This window comes from Podarcis bocagei, assembly GCF_964188305.1.
Source record: "Podarcis bocagei genome assembly, chromosome: 7".
Taxonomy (NCBI): domain Eukaryota; kingdom Metazoa; phylum Chordata; class Lepidosauria; order Squamata; family Lacertidae; genus Podarcis; species Podarcis bocagei.
In genome coordinates, this window is record NC_138132.1 from 13113515 (window position 1) to 13138294 (window position 24780).

Below are 24780 nucleotides of genomic sequence, written 5' to 3' on the forward strand. Positions count from 1 at the left end.
ATAGCACCCCAATCTCAGAGCTGCGAGAGTCCAGGGGTCCCTGGGTTCGTGTTTCCTTTGAAAATGAGGCACAGTGCAGGCCGTTGTGCCTTTTTCACAGATGGTTTATTTGCATGTATATAAAACCTGAGCCTATGATGGAGAGGTTCACAGCATTAACACCTAAAAAGGTCTTGTTTCTCCCATAGCCGCAGCCTTGGTTTCAAAGAAACTTCAAGATTGCTCTATCTTTCTTTCTCCTAGTTTGCTGCTTGACATCTGGCTGACATCATTGCAAAAACTCTGCTCTCAACTCTTGCTCTGTCTGTTGAGGGAGAGGGCTCCACCCATTTTCCATCTCACACGGAGCCCCTTGATTCCTCATCATCTCACCAGGAAGCTGGTTTGGCTGCTCTGGGAATTAGGAGGCTTGACTAGCTTTTAACACTTCCATGACCCAGGGATTAGATGGACTTGGTAGACATTAGCAACCCTCAAACTCACAATAATATATTTATTTATTGTGTGCCATTATCAGTAGTGGGGCTAAAGATGTTTTACAGATTTTGTGTGCATGTTTATGGGGCACGGGTTGAGGAGTGTCAGTTTTGGGGTGAGAAATGTCCCTATTTTCATCTGAGGAATGTTGGAGGATATGCAGTGGCTATTCAACATCAACATGAAGCTATTGGGAACAATCATTTGGAGTTTTGGAGCGAAATGTCATCCATATGTTGAAGATACCCAACTCTAGAATCTCCATTACGCAAACTGTGGATTGGTGCCTGGATGCCATGGTGCATGGCAGCCAACAAACTGAGGTTGAACATTGAAAAACTGGAGGCCATGTGAATGAGTGATTTCGGGGTCGTGGAGATAGGTCAATTGTTTGGCAGCCTGGACACAGTGGTTCATGCACTGGTAAATTCAAGACTTGATTATGGCAGCATGCACTGGGACTGCCTTTGTATCAGGTCCAGAAGCTGTAGCAAGTGCAGAACTCAACAGCCACATGCCTTATAGCAGCAGCCTACTGGCCATGTGTCACTCTGTTGCTGAGACAGTGGCACTGGTTGCCAATTTGCTTCCAGGTCACATTCAAGGTGCTCAAGTTTATTTCCACAAATTCCCAATCAGTTGCTGGGAACTGCAACTGGGGCGAGTGGTGTCGCTGTCCAGTCTTGCTTTTAGGCTTTGCACAGGCATCTGGCTGGCCATTGTGACAACAGGGAGCTGGAACAGCTGGCCTGGTTCAGCAGGCTGATGTAACCAATGGCCAGTTGAAGCTTGTGGGAAATCTAACATTTGCCCAAATCTTGATTGCCTCAAAGTGGTGCTCACCCAGTGTACCTGCTGAAGACGAGGGGATTCACAGTGTACTTGCTGAAGAAACATGGTTTCACAATTTCTTTCTAAAATCACTAAGCTGCTGATTTGGCTGAGTAAGGGAAGAAAAAAAAAACTGGTAAATTATGGAGCCCTTTTGTAATCTATACCAGGAGTGGGGAACCTCTGACATGTGGGCCATATGCAGCCGCTGCCTGCCTCTCCACAGGGTCCAGGAGAGCATGTGTGAGTGCAGGTGGTGCATTGTTTCTCGGCCTGGGGTCACAAGGGGGACCTACGAAAATGTTTGCATATATTGTGTGAAGACTAGCATTAACATTTTGTGTAGAACTACATAAAATCCCATGACACTTCCTCCTCTGTCTGCTTCCTCTTCTGCCAACATGCCCCTGCCTACTGGCCCCCATGGTGAAAATGCACAAGGTGAGAGGTGAATGAGAAGGCGGACTTTCAATGTTATGAAATTATACGTGTTTGCATGTCTTTTTAGGTGTTTGTTTGTCTTTAAAAAAATTTGTAAAACCAATAAAAATTTTATAAAAAAAAAAAAAGAGAAGGCGGACTTTCCTTGCCTCTCCTGCGGGTGATGTGCTCCGCCTTCTGAGGGGACTGCCATCCGCCTGTGAAGCGTGGGATATGAACCATGCAGCCAAACCAACAATGCATTTTTGCTAGATAGGCACATGACCGGAGCTGAAGCCCTCTGAGTATTTTCCTGTATGGTTCCTAGAAGGACACTCCCACTGTGCCCCGTTTGTTGAGGGTGTGGGCACTTCCTCTCCCTCTTTGCTCTCTCATCATCATTCTTCCAGCAATGTAGAACCATTTGCTTGTCTGAGCTCCAAAGCTTAGACTCCATCATAAACTTGACCAAAGTATGTCTTTGTAACTGGATCACAATTTTAAGCCCCTCTGGACAAAGCTGCTGTATCTGTTACTCTACAACAAGTATTTTGAGTGTGTGAATGTTATCTTTACCTTTTTCAAGCAAGAATCTGTGTGATTATGACCGTATTTTTCGCCCTATAGGACACACTTTTCCCCCTCCAAAAATGAAGGGGAAATGTGTGTGCGTCATATGGGGCGAATGCAGGCTTTCGCTGAAGCCTGGAGAGCGAGAGGGGTCGGTGCGCACCGACCCCTCTCACTCTCCAGGCTTCAGGAAGCTTTCCGCAAGCCGTGGGAGAGCTGCGCGACTTCGTGCAGCTCTCCCACGGCTTGTGGAGAGCTGCCTGCACCCCAAAACCTGGGGCGCGCTGAGCTCAGTGTCCCCCAGTCTTCGGGCTTCGCGCAGCTCTCCCACGGCTTGTAGAGCGCTACCTGTTCTGGGGGGGGGGATAAAATAAAATAAAACTTTTTTTCTTTATTTCCCCCCAAAAAACTAGGTGTGCCCTATGGGTCGGTGCGCCCTATGGGACGAAAAATACGGTATTTTAAGGGGGAGTAAAAAGGAAAGACCTTTTAAGCAGCAAGGGGATACACTTTGCTGAACTTACAAACATGAGGAAGGGAGGATAATATCTAATAAATACAACTTTTCCAAGCATCAATACACATCTCTACTTGAAGGGCAGCAGGTGATGGCATGACGTGATGTCATACCATCATGTTGTGCTTGTGTGTGGGGGGCACCCACATACTGGGGCTCAGGTTGGTGCCTCTGGTCACAGGTGTCTCCTCCTCCTCCTGCAACAGGCTACTCCCCTTCTCCCCCCCCCAAAAAAAATCCCCGGAGGGGCATGAAAAGGGCGGAGGAGAGATCAGCTGTACACAGTCTCAGTCAAGGAAAAAGCCCTGGAGACTTAGACAGATGCAAGGTGTTTGGGGATCTTTCGTCTTGGTAACTGATTTCATGGAGTAAAACCCACAGGAAATGAGCTGTTGTGCTCATGAGGCCGGACACTCTGTGAAAATTGTGTTTTTACTAAGAAAGAGTTAACTCAAACTTTCGTGGAACCAGAAGAAACCCGAGTCCCCCTAAAAAATGGACGCAAAGCTTGCTAGCTCTCTTTAACTGTGAGACCGAATTGTCTGCCTCAACATTCAGTCTGAGCTGTTACATGACTGAAATGTGTCCCAGTATAGGACTGTGACTGATTAATCTCCCCCAGGAATTACAAAACGACCCTTTAAGAAGTATCTGAATTTCTACAAGAGGGACAGGCCACAACAAACTTTAAAGTAAATACCTTAGAATATTTACATGGTTTTGCAGAAGAGAATATGCTGTTCTCATTGATTGATTCTTTTAGAAATTACTGAAGTATTAGCTTTGGTGGGGGTTGCGCAGCACATCTGCTGTGGCACTCCCCATTTTACCTCTAGTGGTGAAATGGGATATACAGTGTTACCTCGGGTTACATATGCTTCAGGTTACATATGCTTCAGGTTACAGACTCTGCTAACCCAGAAATAGTACCTCCGGTTAAGAACATTGCTTCAGGATGAGAAAAGAAATCGTGTGGCGGTAGCGCGGCAGCAGCGGGAGGCCCCATTAGCTAAAGTGGTGCTTCAGGTTAAGAACAGTTTCAGGTTAAGTACGGACCCCAGAATGAATTAAGTACTTAACCTGAGGTACCACTGTATTATTTTCCCCAACAAATGTTGCATTTGGTAAAATAACACAACACACATTATTAACCATATATATTTATTTTTGACATGATTCAATGATTTCATTTGCACATGAAAGTCAAATACAGCCTGTCTTTGAGGAGGAGCTTCTAGACTTCTAGAAAGAAAGCCTGGGAGTCCTCAGGATGAGACCATCCCTTCTTCAACCACTAGGCTGTGCGGTGGTGTCTTCTGTGGCATCCTCGTCCATTGCTTCAGTGCACTCTAATTGAGTGATCTTAAATCCCGATGATTCAAGATCAGTCTCCAGCAACCCCTGATTGTATTCACACGTACTACTTGTTGCACAGCCTCGGACAGCGCCCATCAGGATGCTTCCTCCTGTTGGGAAAAAAACACACACACATATTTTTGGAATCCAAAACCCTCTCCCTCAAACAGAAGGGTGGGCAACTTTTCAGAGACCAAGAGCCTTTTTCTAGTCTGGGTGACCTTCTGGGAGGTCCACAGGCCAATGGAAACATATGTAAAATTAACCTTTACACGGCAGGCTATTTTACACATACATTCAAACCCCCCTTTGTGTACTCCCTCCAGGTAACCAAGAGTTCAGGGGCAACAATCCAGCCAGGCCAAAGCATACAGGTAGGCTATGAAGTGGGGCTTGTGAGGGGTGTGGCCTAGGGAGAGGAGGTGTGGCTAAGTAGGATCCAAAGGGCCAGAGAGAAAGAGTCCAAGAGGAATGCCTTTGGCCCCTGGGCCTGTGGGTCTCCATCCTGCCTCCCTCCAATTTAAAGTGCAAATTTTAAGATGTATTATTATTTAACAAAATCTATATACCGCTTGTTTGCAGTAAAAACTGCTAGGGGTTTACAAGAAATATTGATATTAGCAGTTAAAACCATTAAAACATTTAAAACTCATTGGAATGAACAGCAAAAGGGAATAGAGAATGTGCCTATCTGAATGGGTTTTTAAGGTGTTGCTGGGGAAAAAATGGAATAAACTGGCACAGGGTTCCAGACAAGAACCCAAGAAATCACTAGCCCTTCCCTGTATTCTCCTCCTCCTCCCACCTCCCTGCGCACACATCCCTCCTCCTTGGGCTCTTTCCCATCCCACACACACTGTGAGGGCAACGTGGGTCTCCTAATAACTTTCAGCACCCTTAATAAAAAAAGTATCCTAGCGTCTTTTAGGGGAAGCCATGACTGCTCAAAGTGGCATGATACTGCTTTAAATGCATAGTACAGATGGGGCCCTAGCTGCACTCCACCATACAAGACTCACCAAACTTTATGCGACCCCCAATGTAGAAGCATTGATCCTCCTCATTTCTGCAGCTGACGGTCTTCAAGCCCTCGCAATCGTCTGAAGAGATGGAGAAGCAACTCGGGCACTTCAGCCCATTGGGCTCCCTCGGCTCATTCTCAGGCACTGGAAAACAATCACCACACCAACATTGCAGTTAGTCAATGTATTTCTTTTGCAGATGCAAACCACAATGTACTGTATATGAGGGATGGGAATTGTACTCCTCCTTCAAAGAGCGATGCCTACCACCTTCTAGCACTTCTCCAAGCAGAGTGCTTCAGCCATGCTCCATTCATCCAGGGCTACATTAAGGCATGGTGCAAGAGATTTCTGACTCGGGCCACATTCACAGAATACATTTCAAGCACAGGGATACCACTTTAAGCAATTGGGCTTCGCACTGAGCAGCATTGGGGGACATTCTGAGAGACAAAATGGCAGCCACAGATGCACACAAACGATGATAAAATTCTACAAAATGGCCCTCTTCCTGAGAGCGGGAAAGAGAAAGAGAAAGAAAGCTCTTAGTAGTTTTATCACTTCTGGAAAACATGTGCTTAGTTTGAATATATATATTCAATTGGTGCAAATTTTCCGAACTAGTAGAGGAGCAATTAAGTAATAGTTAAGTACATAGACAGAATTGTATTGGTGATAATATAATTTTGTGGGAAATAGTAAATAATACAAATCAAAGTGAGATTGCAGCATTGAATAAGATAAACTGGGTAAGCTAAACTTGGAGGGAATAGCACATATATATATATATATATAAATAAATAAATAAATAAATAAATAAATAAATAAATAAAAAGAAAGAAAAGGCCTTACACAGTCAGGGTAGCCCATACTGAACTCTCTTCCAGTCTCTGGGGCCTGCCTTGTTTCAGGAATGGCTTCGGGCAGCGACCAGCAGCCATCCACCTCTGGCACCCAGCCCGCATCCAATACTGCTGGAGGCACGCAGTTACCGGCCATGCCATGCGACCCTCAGGCTTTTGCCCAATTCTTTATGGCTTTCGAAACCTTTTACAAAAAATGCAAGTCGGGAGGAGCGCCGGCGCCCCCGGCTCCTGAGCCATCACAAGACATGATACCTGATATGCCCCCAAATAACCAGGGGCAACAAGGGTCAGAGGCGAACGCAGGGGGTAACGCACATCCCGGGCCTTCGTTAACAAGCCGCCCCAATACGCACGCCCAGACAGCTATTGCTAAAAAGGCAAGCCTTGGCATAGGAAAGGGGAAGGCACCAGCAAAGGGTCCCAGTAAAGGGAAGGCGCCTTCCAAGACCGCCAGAAGCAACACCCTCTCACAGGCCGCAGGCATCCCTAGTGTTTTTCAGGAACAGCAGTCACAGCACAGCTCAACAGAGGATAGCGCGTGTTCCAGCTCGGAGGGGGAACAGCCGGATCCTCCAAGTGCTCAGCCGGTGGCCATCGGTGGCTTGCCAACAGGTGAGGCACAGGGGGGTAAGAGGAAGGCTAAGAAGAAACATATGTTGGCCAAGAGGAAGCGGAACAAGCAATCGGAAACAGAGGACGACTCAGGTACGTCTTCTTCGGGGTCAGATTCTGAGGATCAGATGGATGGGTACTGGGGTTTAGGTGAGAGCAATCATGGGATTCCCCTTTGGGCACATGAAAGGAGGGCCAACTCCCACCGAAAGACTTTTAAGGGAGTGCTGGACTGGCAGGATGGGGCGTTGGTCGAGGACGTTAAAGTATCCACCAACCAGCCAACTGATTTCATAGTGGGGAACCATTTGTCCCAAAAGAAGAGGAATAAGATCCTCAACGGGGACTATGGCGATATCTTTACCCTTCTCCCCCCGGCCAAGCTAACGGGAAAGGGCGAAAAGAGGCGCTCATACGGTAAAAAGAGATACAGAACGCCTAGGGCGGAGTGCACTTTTGAAAATTGGTTAGATGGGTATCAAGTTTTCATGGGAGTTGTTTGCGCCGCTTATCCACGGAGATCGATGGATTTAGTGGCCTATCTGACGCACGTAAGAACAGCGCACTCTCTTGCCGGAGAGAACGCAGCCTTAACGTATGATGAGAATTTTCGCAGGAATGCATCTCTCCTGCCGTCCACCCGGTGGGACCTGACCGATCCTAATTACTGGGGCTTGGACGTCAATCCCTACATAGAAAAGAAAGTCAGGACACGACCAAGAATGGTAAGACTGAAGCAAAAAGGCGCCGCCAGTGTTGGGAGTTCAATCGGGGTGTCTGTTCTCGCCCCTATTGTAAGTATTCTCACGAGTGCGAGCGGTGTTGGGGCAACAACCCCGCCACCGCGTGCTTTAAGAATAAGCAGCAGCCCTTTCGGGGGGCAGGGGGTACTTCCACAACAACGCTAGAGGTGCCCCCGGTCCCGCTCATCAAGGTCCCAGTAGCCGCCAGTAACCACAAGCTTCCGTTGGCCTATACCCCTATCCGTCTACAGCCCCTGAAAACCCTACTAGATCTATATCCAGACCGAAAAGCTGCACAGTACCTTTGGGAGGGTTTCTCTAAAGGCTTTAGAACCCCCGTGACAGTTCCCCCTACCCCCAGGGAGCCGGAAAATCAAAAGTCGGTTAGAGAAAGGCCTGATATAGGCAGGAGAAAGATAGAGAAAGAAATTAAAGCCGGTAGGGTGGCTGGCCCCTTCGCCGTGCCTCCATTTGAAGGGCTTCACTTGTCCCCGTTGGGCATCGTCCCAAAAAAGACCCCAGGGGAATTTTGGATGATCCATAACCTATCTTACCCGAAAGGGGGCTCTGTCAACGATGCTATTCCCCAGGAATTTTGCACGGTTAAGTATGCCTCTTTTGACCAAGCAGTTAAGATGATTCGGCAATTCGGGAGGGGTGCGCTGCTGGCAAAATGTGATATCAAGTCAGCGTTTCGACTCCTCCCGGTCCACCCAGCTGACTTCCGCTGGTTGGGCTTTAAATTCCAAGGGGAGTATTTCGTTGACAAAGCGATGCCTATGGGCTGCTCCGTGGCCTGCGCGGCATTCGAGTCATTTAGTACTTTTCTCGAATGGGCCCTCCGCTTCAGATCAGGGTCCGTGGGCGTGTCCCATTACCTCGATGACTTTACAGTACACAGGGCTGCTCCGCCCTCCTGGGTGCCTTCACAGCTTTGTCAGAGGAACTTGGGGTTCCCCTGGCAGCCGAAAAAACGGAGGGTCCAACCACTTCTTTGGTTTATTTAGGCATTGAATTGGATACAGTAGCGCAGACTTCTCGGCTGCCCGGGGAGAAGCTGTCCGCTCTTAAAGCGCTGATTCAGCAGCTTCTGCCCCTAAAGAAAATCACTCTTAGACAAATCCAGTCTTTGCTGGGTCACCTAAACTTCGCTTGTAGAGTGGTGGCGCCAGGGCGCCCCTTCTGCAGCCGTTTAGCTAGATTGGCCGCAGGACTCAGGGCTCCCCAACATAGAGTCCGGCTTTCCAAGGAAGTGAAGGCGGATATGGGCATGTGGTTGCAATTCCTCGACAAGTACAATGGCATATCACTATGGCAAGATTCCATGTCCCTAACGGCCGACTTTCAAGTACAGTCAGACGCCGCTGGATCGCTGGGCTTTGGGGTGTATTTCCGGGGTCAGTGGTGCGCCAAAAGGTGGCCCCCAGAATGGCAGGGCCAGCCCATCACCCGGGATCTCACATTTTTGGAATTCTTCCCTATCGCGGTAGCAGTACATCTTTGGGTAGATCAGTTCCTCAATCACAGGGTTTGCTTCAATACAGATAATCAAGCAGTCGTAGCGGTTCTCTCTAAGCAGTATGCGCGTTCCTCCAGGGTGGGGATCCTCCTACGGTCTTTTGTCCTTTTCTGTTTAGAGCACAACATATACTTTTCTGCCAAATTTGTACCCGGCATTAACAATGACATCGCGGATGCTTTGTCTCGCTTTCAGATGGAGCGCTTCCGCTTGTTAGCGCCGGATGCCGAGCAATCATCGATGCCTTTCCCGGTGCATCTCTGGAGCATTGGGAGCAAGAAGTGATGAAAGGTTTAATCGGTGCCGTGGCCCCTTCCACAATGAGATCATACAAGAAGGCCTGGGCCGACTTCTTAAAATTTCGCAGCAGCAGGCCCAGCAAGGGGCCTTATTCCATTCCCTCAACGAGGGAGGTTCTCCGCTACTTGGCTCACCTAAGAGAGTTGGGAAGGGCCCCTAAAACTCTTAATATTCAGTCCGCGGGAATTTCATACTTTTGTAAGGCCTTTTTTGCCACAGACCCATGTTCAGCTTTTATCGTCCGTAAGACTCTTGAGGGATGGCGTCGGCAGCACCCTCCCAGCTTACACAGGAGGAGGCCCATAACGTTTGACGCTTTGACCCAGATTCACAAGAAGTTACGCTCTATATGCTGGTCAAAATATGAGGCGCGCCTGTTTTCTGCCGCCTATTCCATAGCATTCTTTGGCGCCCTGCGCATTGGGGAGCTAGTCTGTGAGCGCGGGTTGGCCCATTCTCAGAGAGGCTTACTATTAAGTGATCTGTCCCTGTCCGAGTCCGAGCTGATTGTCCAGGTGCGGAGTTCTAAGACAGACCAGCTCGGCAAGGGCGCTCTCATACGACTATCTGCCTTGCAGGGTAGTGGCCCCTGTCCCGTAAGAGACACACGGCGCTTTCTTTATTTGAGACCCAGTGGCCCTGGCCCATTTCTTGTACATGCAGATGGGTCATACTTGTCTAGACACCAGTTCACGCGCGTGATGCGGGCTGCACTTGCAGCTTGCGGTTTTCCAGCCGAGGAATTTTCAGCCCACTCCTTCCGCATCGGGGCCGCCACCACCGCAGTGCACTTAGGGCTCTCCTCGGAGAGGATCAAGGACTTGGGGAGGTGGAAATCGAACTCGTACAAAACTTATGTGAGAAAGAACCTATGACTTGCCATGGTAGTCCTGACCTTGCCTTTTCCGTTTATTTTCCCTGCAGAAGCCAAGAAAGTGCGCATCTGGTTGGTGGGCCACAGTATAGTCTACTGGGCCAAGAACCGCGCTGTGAGTTCTGGAATGGGGCATAATTTGAGCCTGCCTTCAAACGTTGAGCTGACTTGGATTGCGCGTAGAGGGATGCGCTGGAGTGAATTCAAACCGGCGGTGTTTGCGAGGGCTGCCACCGAGCGGCCTCCCGACGCTTTGTTAATTCAATTAGGGGAAAATGACTTGGCATACCGCAAGGCTATCGATTTGAGATGGAACATTTTCGATGATTTGGTGCATTTGAAGGCGGTTTACCCAAATATTACCATCTTGTGGTCCTCGCTGCTTGAGAGGAGGATTTGGAGGGATTGTGTGAGCCCCGCGGGAATCAATAAGGCTAGAAAGGTCTTGGAGCGGGCTGTGGAGCGTAGAGTGGCGGATCTGGGTGGGTGTGTCATAGGTCACCCTGGCATCCAGTTCAACAATGAGGCCCTCTACAGATGGGATGGCGTGCATCTGTCAGATGCAGGAAATGACATGTGGTTGGGGGACATCAGTGCAGGGATTAGGGATTGGTTGCGGGTTTGAAGGTATTGGCGGCGAGCTTTGCTCGTGTGGCGGTTAGGCATTGGCATGGGGCAATGGTTAGACAAATGGAGGGGGGAAGGAAGCGCCATCACCTTCCCCCAATGTGAAGGGGTAGTCTGGTAGAGGACTCCGGGGGGCGTGGCCTTGTCCAAAGCCTTGTGAGGTAGGGCCCCCAGCACGCCCCCGAGCGGTGACACCCGTGGGATCCTAGTTGGCGTACTTCAACAGGACTCCCGCGGTTTGTCTTCAACCCTTCCCGGTCACCATGCCGGGTAGTCGATAGGAGCCAATGCCTAAGGCCAATACCTTCAATTTCCGTAATCAATAAAGTTGTGGCCATTTACGCCCATTAACCTTATATCATTGTGTCCGTGTCTTCATTTCATTGAGGGAGGTAACTTGCCACGCAAAGCCTTTTCCACCCTTGCAGCAGAGAGGGTGTTGCGGGCAGGATCCTCCCACATCCGCGGGGGCTTCCCTTGCCCCCGCGAGACTTGGGGGAATCCCCGGGCCTGTCTGCAACCCAGCCTGCCAATGGGCGGGCGGGGGAGTCGCGGCCCGGGCTATTTAGGGCCAGGCACGCCCGGGGACCGCCCTCTTCCCCCCCCTCGCCAGCTGTAGAGCGGTTTTCCCATCCCACCCACCCTTAGATTAGCTAGTCTTGGCCTTGCTATGGACTCCGGTTGGTCGCCGCAAGGGGCCTGGTAGGAATTTTTCCTAGTTGGCGCAATTCCTGCCTTTTGGTTTTTTCGCCTACCTCGTAGCAATTGTCACAACTTTCTCGGTATCGGCGGTTAGGCATTGGCATGGGGCAATGGTTAGACAAATGGAGGGGGGAAGGAAGCGCCATCACCTTCCCCCAATGTGAAGGGGTAGTCTGGTAGAGGACTCCAGGGGGGCGTGGCCTTGTCCGAAGCCTTGTGAGGTAGGGCCCCCGGCACGCCCCCAAGCGGTGACACCCGTGGGATCCTAGTTGGCGTACTTCAACAGGACTCCCGCGGTTTGTGTTCAACCCTTCCCGGTCACCATGCCAGGTAGTCGATAGGAGCCAATGCCTAAGGCCAATACCTTCAATTTCCGTAATCAATAAAGTTGTGGCCATTTACGCCCATTAACCTTATATCATTGTGTCCGTGTCTTCATTTCATTGGGGGAGGTAACTTGCCACGCAAATGGTAATGGGGCAGGATCGTGAAATGTGGAAGTCCTTAGTCATGAACCAGCACATGGGCAGTGGATACAGAGTCAGTCGTTCTGACTCAAGGAACAAGGCAGTTGAGTAGAAGGAAAAGGAGGCTACACTTTCTTCGGTAACAAGAACATCTGATACATGGGGTAGGCTTAGCTATCAAAAATGATCTTGTGAAGCTCCTGTCAGAAGTCTCTAACGGTAATAATGAGTGACTCTCAACCTCCTAAATAAAGCTCACCAAAAACCAACAGGCTTCCATTATAAGCACTTATGCACCAACACTGGATGCTGATGAAGGCATTAAAGAAAAATTTTACTCTCAGAAACTATAAGGAAAATAAACTAATCCTCCCGGGTGATTTTAATGCAGGGGTTGGGCGAGATTTCGATCTGTGACCTGGAACTACTGGAAAAGAAGGAATTGAAAACAGCAACAGAACAGAATCTTACTTTTGACAATATATGCAGCGCACAACCTTGTTATTACCAACACACTCTTTTGACAGAAAAATTAATTTTAAACTTCATGGTGGCATCCTTGATCAAACCACTGGCACCTCTTAGACTACGTCATCGTCTGTGCTAAAGATCGCCATGATGTGCTCCTTACCGGAGCTATGACGAGTACTGACAACTGCTTGACAGATCACTGACTAATACACTCCACGGTGGCTATCAAATTATACCTTAACACCGGCTTCAAGGAAGGAAACCAAGGCACAAAATGAACACTCAAGTCCTTCAAGATCCCATTAAGTGGGATTGCTTCCAAATGACTCTTAAGGAGTCTGCTTTCAGAATTCCCTGATAAGATCGAGGTACACTGGATCAAGCTAAAAACATCTGTCAGGGAACTGACATCAGAGCAGAGGGGGGAGGCGAGGCTTCCAGACTCTGCAGGAGAGGGAACGAGTAAGGGTAGAGAGAGAACGTCATCTGGGGAAGAATGTCCAGGTGACACCAGGAAGAAGGGAGAGGGAGAGAGCATCTCGGAGGAGAGGCTCCGGGACTCTAGCAGTGAAGTCAGTGAGGAGGGTGGAGGACCACCACTAGGCACGCCCACTCTGCGCAGAAGGCTTCAGCGCAGAGAGGCGAGGCGAAGGTTGTCCGTTAAGGAATTATTATGCTGGAGGAAATTTAGGAGACGCCCACTCACGGATTCTTCGAGCGACTGAGCAGCAGCACCCAAGCACCCAACCGCCCCTAAGCAGTTTGGAACAGCTAGAGGTTTACACACAAGCAACCCAAATTCCCGTGACAACATCCATTATTGCAGCCTGTGAACAAACTATTGGATACCAAACCAAGGAACACCAGGACTGGTGTTCTGTTACTCCTATCTTCCTCTGCACCTGAGGGTCTCAGTATGCAATTCATGGTAGCTCACTAAGCCAGCTTTGAGGTTCTTGGTTCAAATCCCAACTCTAGCTTCTGTCTCTTGTTTGAAAAGGATGGTGATACAGGCCTGTGTCAGCAGCTGGTGTATGCCAGGAGCCTAGACGGGGCTTAAAGATGGAACCTTCGTATTAATTGTTTTAGTGAGGGCCACATTTCCTTCAGGTCAAGCTGCTCAGGGCCACATGCCAGTGGCAGGGCCTGTTGCAAAAGTGACTGGAGCAACAAATGTATTTTTTAAAAAATCTTTTTATTTTTTGCACCACCTGGTTGTTCTCCTCTTTGTGTAGATAGTGTTCCTCTATAGCTTAGTAATTAGGTGGCACTGGAGCCCATTGCATCTAATACATCTTTCTTAGCATTTGCTTTAACCTGAAGATATTAATTCCCTGAATGCAAACTTAAAAGAAATCAGTTCCTTCCCATACAAGAAGGACAGGGGCCTGTCCCACTAAAAATATCTCTACAAATGCAAATGCATCAAAGAAAATGGGTCACTCTAGGTTTGGGGGCTAGAACTCTGGGAAACCAAGGAACCAGTGAAGTGTAGTGGTTAGAGGGTTGGACTAGAATCTAGGAGACCAGGGTTCAAATTCTACTGTAGCCCTGACACTTGCTGAGTGGCCTGGGGCCAGGAACCATCTCTCAGTGTAACCTATTTCACTGTATATTTTGAGGCTAAAATGGTGAGCGGGAGCTCAAGCGTTTTGGAGGAAAGCATAGGATGTAAATACCAGAAGCTGCTGCAGGAGAGGAACTGTGAGTAACATTATGGGAGGGGTGTTTCTAGGACTAAGGTAAAACTGTGATGCCCCCTTGTAATTTTTGCTAATAGATGCTGCATGTTGTTCAGGTAATCTTATTGTGATTTTGGGTTTTGTTCTATTAGTTCCCGCCACCCCCATACTATGGCTCCAATGCTTCCCTGCTTGTTCCCTCTGTCAGTGGCTCCTCCCTGGATACTGCCAAAAACTTGTTTGTCTTTCTTTGACCTCTCTCATTACTTGAGTTTTGTGAGATCATCTTTCCTGATGATGATACTTACTTTCAGGAGGTCCGCTGTTGCACATATCTGTCTTGCAGCAGGAGAGCTTGCTGCGCAAGTATATTGATGAGGTTATGGAGACACTGGAATAGTCTGCATCACACAACTCTGTATCGATGCAGGACTTGAGAACCATTGTTGACCCCAAAATTGCTATAAAAGAAAGAATTGGAAAAGGAAATAACTAGACCTGGAGATAGGGCTGGTCCACCCATGAGGCAAGGATTGACGATCCCCTTATGTGGCAGGATCCAGAGGGGCAGGTGATCTGACCACCAAGAAAAGTATTGCCTAATGCTCCTGCCTTTGAAGCTGTGGTGTGATCCTTGGAGGCAAGATCTGCCACCTCCTCATCAGTTCCTCTCCCTCATTTGAGCCACCCCATGTCTCTGTTGTTCGTTGCAGGGACCTTGGAGCTCCTTCCTTTTCTTTTTTAATATAATGTTTATTGAAATTTCTTTTTTCCTTTATAACAACCAAATAAAATGTCCTCATCACATATATGTTTGCTCAAATTGAGCATTGACCTCCGTCCCCCTCCCTGACTTCCATATGCAATCACTTTTATCTTCTCATTTCTGAATCACCCTATTGACTTTACCTCCATACTTAAAAGACTTACTTCTAATATTTATAAACAGATATCAAATCATAACCTAACAAAATATTTTAAATCAATCCTGTAAATGTTTTAAAATGTTTGTAATGTTCATTCATATATTGTACAAATTAACTCCAGTCCTTTTCAAACACTTTGTCTTGCTGGGTTTGTATTCCCCCGGTCAGTCTCGGCAGCTCGGCGTATTCAATCATCTTTGTCTGGCATTCTTCCAACGTTGGAAGTTCCAGCTGCTTCCATTTCTGGGCTAAAAGTATCCTTTCTGCCGTGGTCGCATACATAAATATGTTTATGTCTTTTGGGGAATTTCTTCACCTATTATCCCTAATAAAAAAGCCTCTAGTTTTTTTTACTAAAATTATTATTGAAAATCTTTTTCAGTTCATTATATATCACACCCCAGTAAGCTTTAATCTTAGGACACATCCACAACATATGGAAGAAGTTCCCTTCCCTCTCCTTACATTTCCAACATTTCCAATATACCTTATCTTGAGCTCTATACATTTTAGCAAATACCACCTCGGAGGCTCCGTCCGCCTTGCTGGTGCCCATGCAGGAACACTGCCTCTTTCCTTGTGGGGTGGTCATTTGCAAAGCTCAGGTTGCAAAGCCACCCTACCTATCCCTTGCAGGGCTGCCTGCACTGCTTGGCTGCCTTCGACTGGCAGAGTGGGCTCCGTCTTTCCTCCTGTGCTGAAAAAGGCAGCCAGGTGGCAGCCAAGAGCCTGCACTCCACCCAGGCACTTGCAGCTGGGGAGGGGGAGCACTTTAACTGAGTCCCCGACCCACTATTGGCTCATGTGAGCCATTGGTCGCTCAGATTCGGGAAGAGGTAGACACCACCGTGGGAGCAGGGCCGGGGCGGGAGAGTGCTAGAGTCCTGTCTAGTCAAATTGCGTGGGATCAATTCCAATCTGTTACCTCCGAGGATGTGGACAGGCTGCTTGGACGAGTGAAACCAACCTGTCTCCTTGATCCTTGCCCATCCTGGCTTATAAAAGCTAGCCGGGAAGGGCTGGGCGATGGGCTTCGTGGGGTGGTGAATGCTTCCCTCCGTGAGGGAGCCTTCCCAGACCCGCTGAAAGAGGCGGTTATTAAACCGCTTCTTAAAAAACCATCTTTAGATGCAGCCACGATGGCCAACTTTCGCCCAGTCTGAAATCTTCCATTCTTGGGCAAGGTGATTGAGCGAGTGGTTGCTGAACAACTCCAGGCATGCCTGGAAGAAGCGGACCATTTGGATCCCTTCCAATCGGGATTCAGGCCTCATCATGGGACTGAAACTGCCTTGGTTGCACTGGTTGATGATCTCCGGCGGGCTAGGGACAAAGGTGAGAGCTGTTTCCTAGTTCTGCTGGATCTCTCAGCGGCATTTGATACCATCGACCATAACATCCTTCTGGACCGTCTTGAGGGGCTGGGAGCTGGGGGTACTGTCATACAGTGGTTCCGCTCCTTCCTCCTGGGCCGTGTTCAGAAAGTGGTGGTGGGGGATGAGTGTTCAGACCCCTGGGCTCTCACTTGTGGGGTGCCTCAGGGTTCTGTCCTCTCCCCCATGCTTTTTAACATCTACATGCAGCCGCTGGGAGAGATCATCAGGGGGTTTGGGCTGGGTGTTCATCAGTATGCAGATGATACCCAGCTCTACCTTTCTTTCAAATCAGAACCAGTGAAGGCGGTGACGGTCCTGTGTGAGTGTCTGGAGGCGGTTGGAGGATGGATGGCGGCAAACAGATTGAGATTGAATCCTGACAAGACAGAAGTACTGTTTCTGGGGGACAGGAGGCGGGCATGTGTGGAGGATTCCTTGGTCCTGAATGGGGTAACTGTGCCCCTGAAGGACCAAGTGGGCAGCCTGGGAGTCATTTTGGACTCACAGCTGTCCATGGAGGCACAGGTTAAATCCGTGTCCAGGGCAGCTGTGTACCAGCTCCATCTGGTACGTAGGCTGAGACCCTATCTGCCCGCGGACTGCCTCGCCAGAGTGGTGCATGCTCTGGTTATCTCCCGCTTGGACTACTGCAATGCGCTCTACGTGGGGCTACCTTTGAAGGTGACCCGGAAACTACAACTAATCCAGAATGCAGCAGCCAGACTGGTGACTGGGAACGGCCGCCGAGACCATATAACACCGGTCTTGAAAGACCTACATTGGCTCCCAGTATGTTTCCGAGCACAATTCAAAGTGTTGGTGCTGACCTTTGAAGCCCTAAACGGCCTCGGTCCAGTATACCTGAAGGAGTGTCTCCACCTCCATCGTTCTACCCGGACACTGAGGTCCAGCACCGAGGGCCTTCTGGCGGTTCCCTCACTGCGAGAAGCCAAGTTACAGGGAACCAGGCAGAGGGCCTTCTCGGTAGTGGCGCCCTCCCTGTGGAACGCCCTCCCACCAGATGTCAAAGAGAACAACAACTACCAGACTTTTAGAAGACATCTGAAGGCAGCCCTGTTTAGGGGAAGCTTTTAATGTTTGATGTATCACAGTATTTTAATATTCTTTTGGAAGCCGCCCAGAGTGGCTGGGGAAACCCAGCCAGATGGGCGGGGTATAAATAATAAATTATTATTATTATTATTACTATTGGTGATTTGGGGTTTCTGCAAAATTGCTTGGCTGAGGCGAGGGTAGTGGTGTGCTCTTAACCGAAGCAGTTTAAGGAGGGAGGGAGGGAGGGAGGAATAACTTTTATAAGCCTCATCATGTAGCTTGTTTCTCCCACTGCCGGTACCAGAGACAGACCATGATGGTGATTTCACTCAGCTATAGATCTTTCATGAAACTGCCACCTGTCCTGAGTCCCTCTGCCTCCAGTTCCAGGCTGCAGCTTGTTTTCTTTTTCCTCAGTGTGCTGGGTGCTGGAGGCAGAGGGACTCGGGATAGGCAGAGTTTTCCCCACATATTTACTACTGAGTGAAGCTGTCATCATGGTCTGCCCCTCCTACCGGTCCTGGGGCGAAATACCAATAAATCGCCCAGGCCAAATCTTCAGTCACCCTTTCTTCTGGGTCTGCAGGGTGGGGAACATTTTATGGTTTGCCTCAGGTATCCAATTGTCTTGAGCAGGCCCTGCTTGGAGCAGAAAGAGATTTATCCAGTTATATCTATTTGTTGTATGTGAGTCAGGAATGGAGAACCTTTGGCTGTCCAGAGGTTTCTACCACTTATTCTCCTTACTGAATGGGATCAGTTCAGGAGGCTTCATGGGAAGGGATTCATAAATGAAATAAGTTTTGTGGCTGCCCAGGTAACTGGACAGGGTGGATTAAAATCAATTATTATTTTTTTAAAAATCAAAATAATCAGATTTTTAAATTTAAATCAGAATTTGTAAAATTTAAATTGGACTTTTAAAATTTAAAATGTTTTTTTTTTTAATAAAAAAAATGCTGTTGGTGGAAAAATCTTTCTAAAGATAGTTTTCTATTTAAGTTACATTATAGTTCAAAGGCTATCCTCATCAGGAAATAAGGATTTGTTTTAAGTTTTTCATGTGTGCTATAACTGCCTCCAAGGTATTTCTTAAAAAATCATTTAACCACATCAGTTAACAAACATGGATGCATATGCTATAATGTTATTGTTTTAGTTAAATAAATTGTATAGATTGTTATTAATGAAATGAATATTTTTCTCCTTTCAGTAAAGTACAGCAGAAAAGTTATCCAAATATAAATAGTTAATTTATTAAACCTCACAAAAATTTCATAATTATCTGTGAATGTATTTCTAATAGTATAACCAAATCAGTAATTTTTGATATAACTGTAAAAACTACTCTGAAAATTTATTATTCCAAAAACGAAACCTTCATCTCATTGTAAATATTAAGATTATACCAGCAAGAATGAGTCTTTCTGTAATTAAATAATAATTAAATCAAGTCTTAATGACTAGTGATTTAAATCATGATTGAAATTGATTTGATTGAAATCAAATCCATCCTGTAACTGGACCAATGAGAGTCAATCCTGGAGCTAATAAAGGGAGCATGTACCACAGGCAATTAGGAAAGGGCAATATGTCAGTGTCAGTTTCTCTTGGTTTCTTATTTTAAGTTCATTTCTCCACATTTTCATATCAGTTTCCAACTCTCACCCCCATCAATATTTAGTGTGAATGTTATTTTCACTCTTAGGCCCTATGTGCAGGGTCATGCTGATTTAAGCAGTTATGGTTTCCCCCGTGGGGGTGGGGTGTGTGTGGGATATTTGTTGACCATATTGGCTGTGAATCCTGGCGGACTAGCTCTCTGCCTTGCAGGTCAGTTTTCACTTGGCCTGGGAGATAGGAACCACACAGACTGACTCCAACTACAAAAGCTGAGGCTGCTGAACCAACACTTGGGTTGGTGTATTGTTTGGCTTGTTTTGTTGCTGTCACTGATATCCATCTTTTCTATCTTTATTTTTAGCTCTTCTTATGAATTAGGTGACTGTTGCTTGATTTTGTTGTAGGTTCTTATATGCACACTTTATCCAAGTATGTGCATTTGTCTATTGATTACATGGCCGGACAACTGAATTGCAAAAGTGGGAGAAGGGCAGATTTTGAAGGATGTCTTTGTTTTGCTCTGCCAATTGAGTAAACACACCTTTAAATATGAAATGACTTGAATTTCTTCCCTGCTCCTACAGACAATGCAGAACTTAGAACACTACTTTATGAAAAGTCATGTTCCGTGGCTTGTGGCTAAGATATGGCCTTCGAAAGTGAGTCAGGGGGTGTACGTTTTGGTGATCAAAGAGGTTGAAAGTTCTTCTCACTTACACAGTTTACCAACTCCAGGGGAAGAGAAGCAGGACTGGTCACTGGAGTCGTCACACTCCTCAATGGTGGCATTTTTGCAATCTTTTCCTTCATTGAAACAAGACTCACATGTCAGAGATGCCACTGCAGACAGGGGGGAAATGGGTTTAGAAAACTTTAGTAACTGTGTAGGAGGAATAGGTCTGCGTCAAGGTACATGAACACAACACTTTCTGCTCCAAAAGCCATCTTACGAGAGGCAGCAAAGGCTACCGACTTTGATAGCTTCAAAAGTGGACTGGATAAATTCATGTTTACCATCCTCTATTGATATATTTTTTTCCTGCAACATTGGAGGCACTATTTGTCTGAATACTTGTTACTGGGAACTGCAGAAAGGGAGCTGTTGCACTCAGATCTTTCTTACGTGCTTCCCATAGGACCCATGGCAAGAACAAGAGGCTAGACTAGATGGACCATTGTTCATCTACATAATGCTTCCTATATATATTCCTTCAGTAGATCTTAAACTCTGTGAATAGGGGTGGGCCTTGCATAGACCAGAGAATGATTGTCCAAGATGGCTCCTGAAGGCTGAGGGAGAGGACCAGTAGAGAAGGTGTGGGGAAACCTTTAACCCTCCCGAAGTTGTTGCACTACAACTCCCATCAGCACCAGCAAACATGACAGACTCTTGTAAGCACATCTGGTACCCCTGGAACCTGACTCCACCCAGAGATTGGGGGGGGGGGTGTAACACCAGCAAACTAAAAGATTGCATGGGGTGGGGGCAGGATAATTCCGCTCCGAAATAAAAGGTTAACAACTTTGGTTGGCCCTTTGGTCAGCCCCCAAGGCTTTTCTCTTCATCAAATCTGGCCCTCTTTAAAAAAAGTTTGGACACCACTGCTTTAAATTTAAGCTTGGATTCTGGTTTATTGAAGAGTGAACTATTGCCTCTTTTGGTCCCCCAATGTACTTGGGGATGCCACACCTCTGTATGCATTTGGTAAAATAAATATTATTGAGAACAAATTTTTAGGAGGAAAGGGCAGAATTTGAGTGGACGATGAGGGAAGCAGACAGGAAAAAAGTTCAAGAAACATACTCTTTGTTGTAGATGAAACCTAGGATTCTGGTTTATCCAAGAGTGGGCAACTGCCCCCATTGCTACCCCAATGGACTTGGGGATACTGCACCTCTCAGTATGTATTTGGTTAAATAAAAACAAATATAAACATTGGGAAGAAACTATCTATGATTGAGGATCCCTTGTAGCTTGACCATATGCTTTATTCCTTTCCCTTTCAAAGGAAGCACAAGTCCTTGTTCCTTTCTCATCCTGCTTTAATGGCTGATGCCCCCCCCCTTAATTCCTTCCTGGAAACATGATGAACTGCCCAGCAGCTGTGGTTCTGCTCACCTGGAGGAAGCAGGGCAAAGAGGAGGCAGGAGATCAGGAGTGTCTTCATCATTCTAGAGAGCTGAAGAGCCAAGAAGGAGTTCGAGAACAGCAGTGGGCTGAGCAAGGAACCTTGAGGCTTAGTGGGAGGAATTTATAGAGTTTTGCAAAGAGCACTTTGCCAGCACCCAGGAACAATGGATTCAGGGCAGTGCAACAAATTGCCAGAATTCTAATTGTGCTATACCATAATATAAAGCACAGTGTTGAAAAGCAATTAAATCTCTTCCCCCTTCCAAGAACTCCAAGGACACGTCCCTCCTAATCTGTGCCAGCGTCAGTTTCACCATCCTGGATGTGGGGAAACAAGTCCCATCAGGTTACAGCACTGAAATTGGATTAGGTTTCTGGAAGCCAAGGCAGTTTCCCTGACAGCATGAACTTTTTTTGAAAGGGGGAGAAATGTCTGTCCACAGTTTCCTTTTTGGTACAGTAATAAAATGCACGGTGACTCGGATCTCCTCACTTCCATTAAATGCAGTTGCATTTGGGGTAAACCAATCTCTTCCCCCTTCCCAGGGCTCCAAGGACATGTCCCCCCTTTAACCTGTGGCACCGTCAATTTCACCGCCCAGGAAGTGAAGCCCCATCAGGTGACACCAGAATTCAAAGCTCAGCAGTGAAATTGGATTAGATTTCCAGAAGTCCAGGCAATTTTGCCAGGTTTATCTGATAGTCAGAATCACAAATTTATTTATTTTTTGTAAGGGGAGACAAGTGTCTTTCCAGTTTCCATTGTTGTACAGTAATAAAATGCACAGTGACTCATGATCTAGATTTCTTCTGTCCCATTAAATGCACTTATTTTGGGGTTAAAGTATTGGTCCACTTGTTCTTTAAAATAAATTGGTTACAGACTTCCGGTCGGCACCAGCGATCAATGGCGGATTTCCCTCCGAGCTCGGGAGGGAGTCTGCTCCGCGAGTTCGGGTCTGACCGCTACGGCGAAGCGGGGACCCACAAAAATCACAGGCGTGGAAGCCTGTGAGCAAGGAGACTCGGCGGGCACCTTTGCGCCCACCAAAATCCGTGCTGGAGCCTTTTTAAAGGCTCCGGAGCGGCTGCGGGTGTGTGGCGCGGTGCTGAGAGTCGTCACCCAAGCCCTTGGAGCGAAGCTGCGTCGCCATTGTCGGAGAGTGCTGATTCCTTCCTGAAATCTAGACTGAAAAGAACTACCCGTGAGTAGGATTTAAAGATCTATTGGAATTTAAAGTTAATTTAAAGACGATTTGGCCGGAAACAGGAAAGGCATAAAATAAGGAAGTCTGCCTTTCCGGACTGCAGAAAGTACAAAGCAAAGAAAGTGCACAGCTGTAATTTGAGAAGGATTATTCGGAAAACAAGTGAACTTGACATTAGAATTGAAATCCCCCTCTTGCATGCAGGAGCAGAGGGGGAGGAAGGTGGACTTTTGATACCTGCATGAAAAGGAACAATCGGAAAAATTTTATCCGCTGTTTCAAAGCCCTGGGAACGGTCTGCCTGGATAGGGAAGCCTAATAGAGAACTGTCACTTTGTTAAGATTTTGTGAAAGATACTTAATTACTGGACTGTTAAGTTTTTGAAACATATCTGGGAACTGTTATAATAGACCCTTTTGGAGACATTGAGGACTTTTTTAAAGAGACATTTTGTTGTAAAAGTTTTGGAGATCTCTCCCCCTAGAAGATATTGTTGAAACAGTTGCAAAGTGGACTACAATAGTTAAGTCTTTGGAAACTTCCATTTGAAAACAATCTACAGATGTGGGAACAACCTTGGCTGGGAGTGAGAGTGTTATGGCAGATGAGAGAACTACTAGATCCGGCAAACATTATAAGATTAAAACTTCACACCAGTGAAGAGCCTCGGTCTCAGGCACAGTAACAGCTGCAACTGGACAGACAAAAACAATAATTATGTCATCTGACCCTGTGGCACAAGCTCTCTGCAAAATAAATGAGTCTTTGGAATTTTTGACAAAACAAGCTGCAGAATCTAGTAAACAATTGGCAGAGGTCTCAGCAAAACTTGACCTGAATATGAAAAGCATTAATGATCTGGGGAAGAAGGTGAATTAAAACACTCAGACTATTGAAAAATTATTAGAAGAATCAGCCACAACTCGAAAGATTGCAGAAGAAGCTAAGGTTACTGCAGATGCTACCCAGGAAAAGATAACGCCAGTCTTCAAAAAGTTAGAAGATCATGAGTTGGCTTTGTCTATGCTTGAATTGCAAAGAAAAGAGGGAATTTGAGAATAAGAGCGGTGCCGGAAAGTGAGAAGGATAACTTGGTGGACTTCCTTACAAAAGAATTTTTGGACTTTTGGCAACAGGAGCTAGAGAAGGAAGAATTTAAGATAGTGGCTGCTTTTAGATTGGGCAGAAGACAAAACAGAAAGAAGCCAAGGGACTGTCTGATAACTTTAAGATGAAAAGAAGAAAGAGACAAAATATTGAATCTGCATTTTCAAAGAACTTTGGAAACTGAAAATTCCTTTGTGGAGATCTTTAAGGACATACCTAAGTATATTTTGGATGCAAGAACTTACTACAAATACCTGGTTGACCTACTGAGAAAGAACAGAATACCCTTCAGGTGGTAATTTCCTCAAGGCCTATCTTTTAAATACAAGGGAAGGAAAACAAGAATAAAATCAGTGAGTGACAAGGATCAATTTCTACGAGACAATGGAGAAGATCTTCTGAAAGAAGTGGTTGAAGCGGAACCAACCCCAGCAGTAAAGGAAATGACAGACATTCTAAATTTATCATTTGGACTGAAACCACCGACGGACGGCAAACAACTACTCGGAGCAGTAGGAGGGGAAAGTAAATAATGGCAAGATGGCTCTGCAACTTCTAAGCTGGAATTGTAACGGTTTGAACCTTCCGCGAAAGAGGGAAAAAGTGTTTCATATATTGAAAAAAGAACAATTGGACTTGATTTGTTTACAAGAAACACATGTGATGAGTTTACACAGAAAATTACTTATTAATAAAAAATTAGGACAAGAATTTATGTCATCTGATAAAGTCAAGAAAAGAGGAGTTGTGATTTATGCAAAAGAAAAATTAGTATCGAAATTGATGTTTAAAGATGAAGAAGGAAGATTTTTGGCAATTGAAATTCAAGTACAAGGAGAAAAATTTCTGATTGTGGGAATTTATGCACCAAATGAGGGGAAATCTGAATTCTTTAAGAAGTTGCATGAGACCTTACTGGATTATTTGGATTACAACTTAATTTTGATGGGGGACATGAACGGAGTAGTATCTACAAATATGGACAAAGCACAGAGACTTGTAGTCTCTAAAGATGGAAGACTACCAAAGACTTTCTTTGAAATGACTGAAAACATGGACTTGATTGATATTTGGAGAGCAAAGAACCCTCTCTTGAGAGAGGGAACTTTCTTTTCTGAAGCTATGATGACATGGACTAGAATTGACCAAATATGGGTTACTAGTGGGATGGCACCAAAGATAAAGAGAGTGGAAATCTGCCCAAAAACGTGCTCCGACCATAATGCTGTAAAGATGGAGATGAAGTTAACAACAGTTGGTTCCTTCAGATGGAGGATGAATGACACCTTATTTAGA

General features: G+C 46.5%; 1 protein-coding gene across 2 annotated transcripts in view; it reads right to left on the reverse strand.

Moving 5' to 3' along the window:
- Window positions 1–3961: 3961 nt before the first annotated feature.
- LOC308590533 (phospholipase A2 inhibitor gamma subunit B-like) overlaps window positions 3962–24780 on the reverse strand; it is a 41848-nt gene continuing 21029 nt past the window's right edge. Inside the window, exons 2-6 of one of the 2 annotated variants that reach the window (XM_081200668.1) lie at window positions 21157–21217; window positions 19755–19877; window positions 14365–14517; window positions 5191–5337; window positions 3962–4281 (exon numbers count right to left, since the gene is read on the reverse strand). In XM_081200668.1, the coding sequence (XP_081056794.1) occupies window positions 4103–4281; window positions 5191–5337; window positions 14365–14517; window positions 19755–19877; window positions 21157–21217 (663 nt within the window). In that variant the 3' untranslated portion in view covers window positions 3962–4102. The remainder of the gene's footprint in view (window positions 4282–5190; window positions 5338–14364; window positions 14518–19754; window positions 19878–21156; window positions 21218–24780) is intronic. The other variant, XM_081200669.1, reaches the window with a different exon arrangement.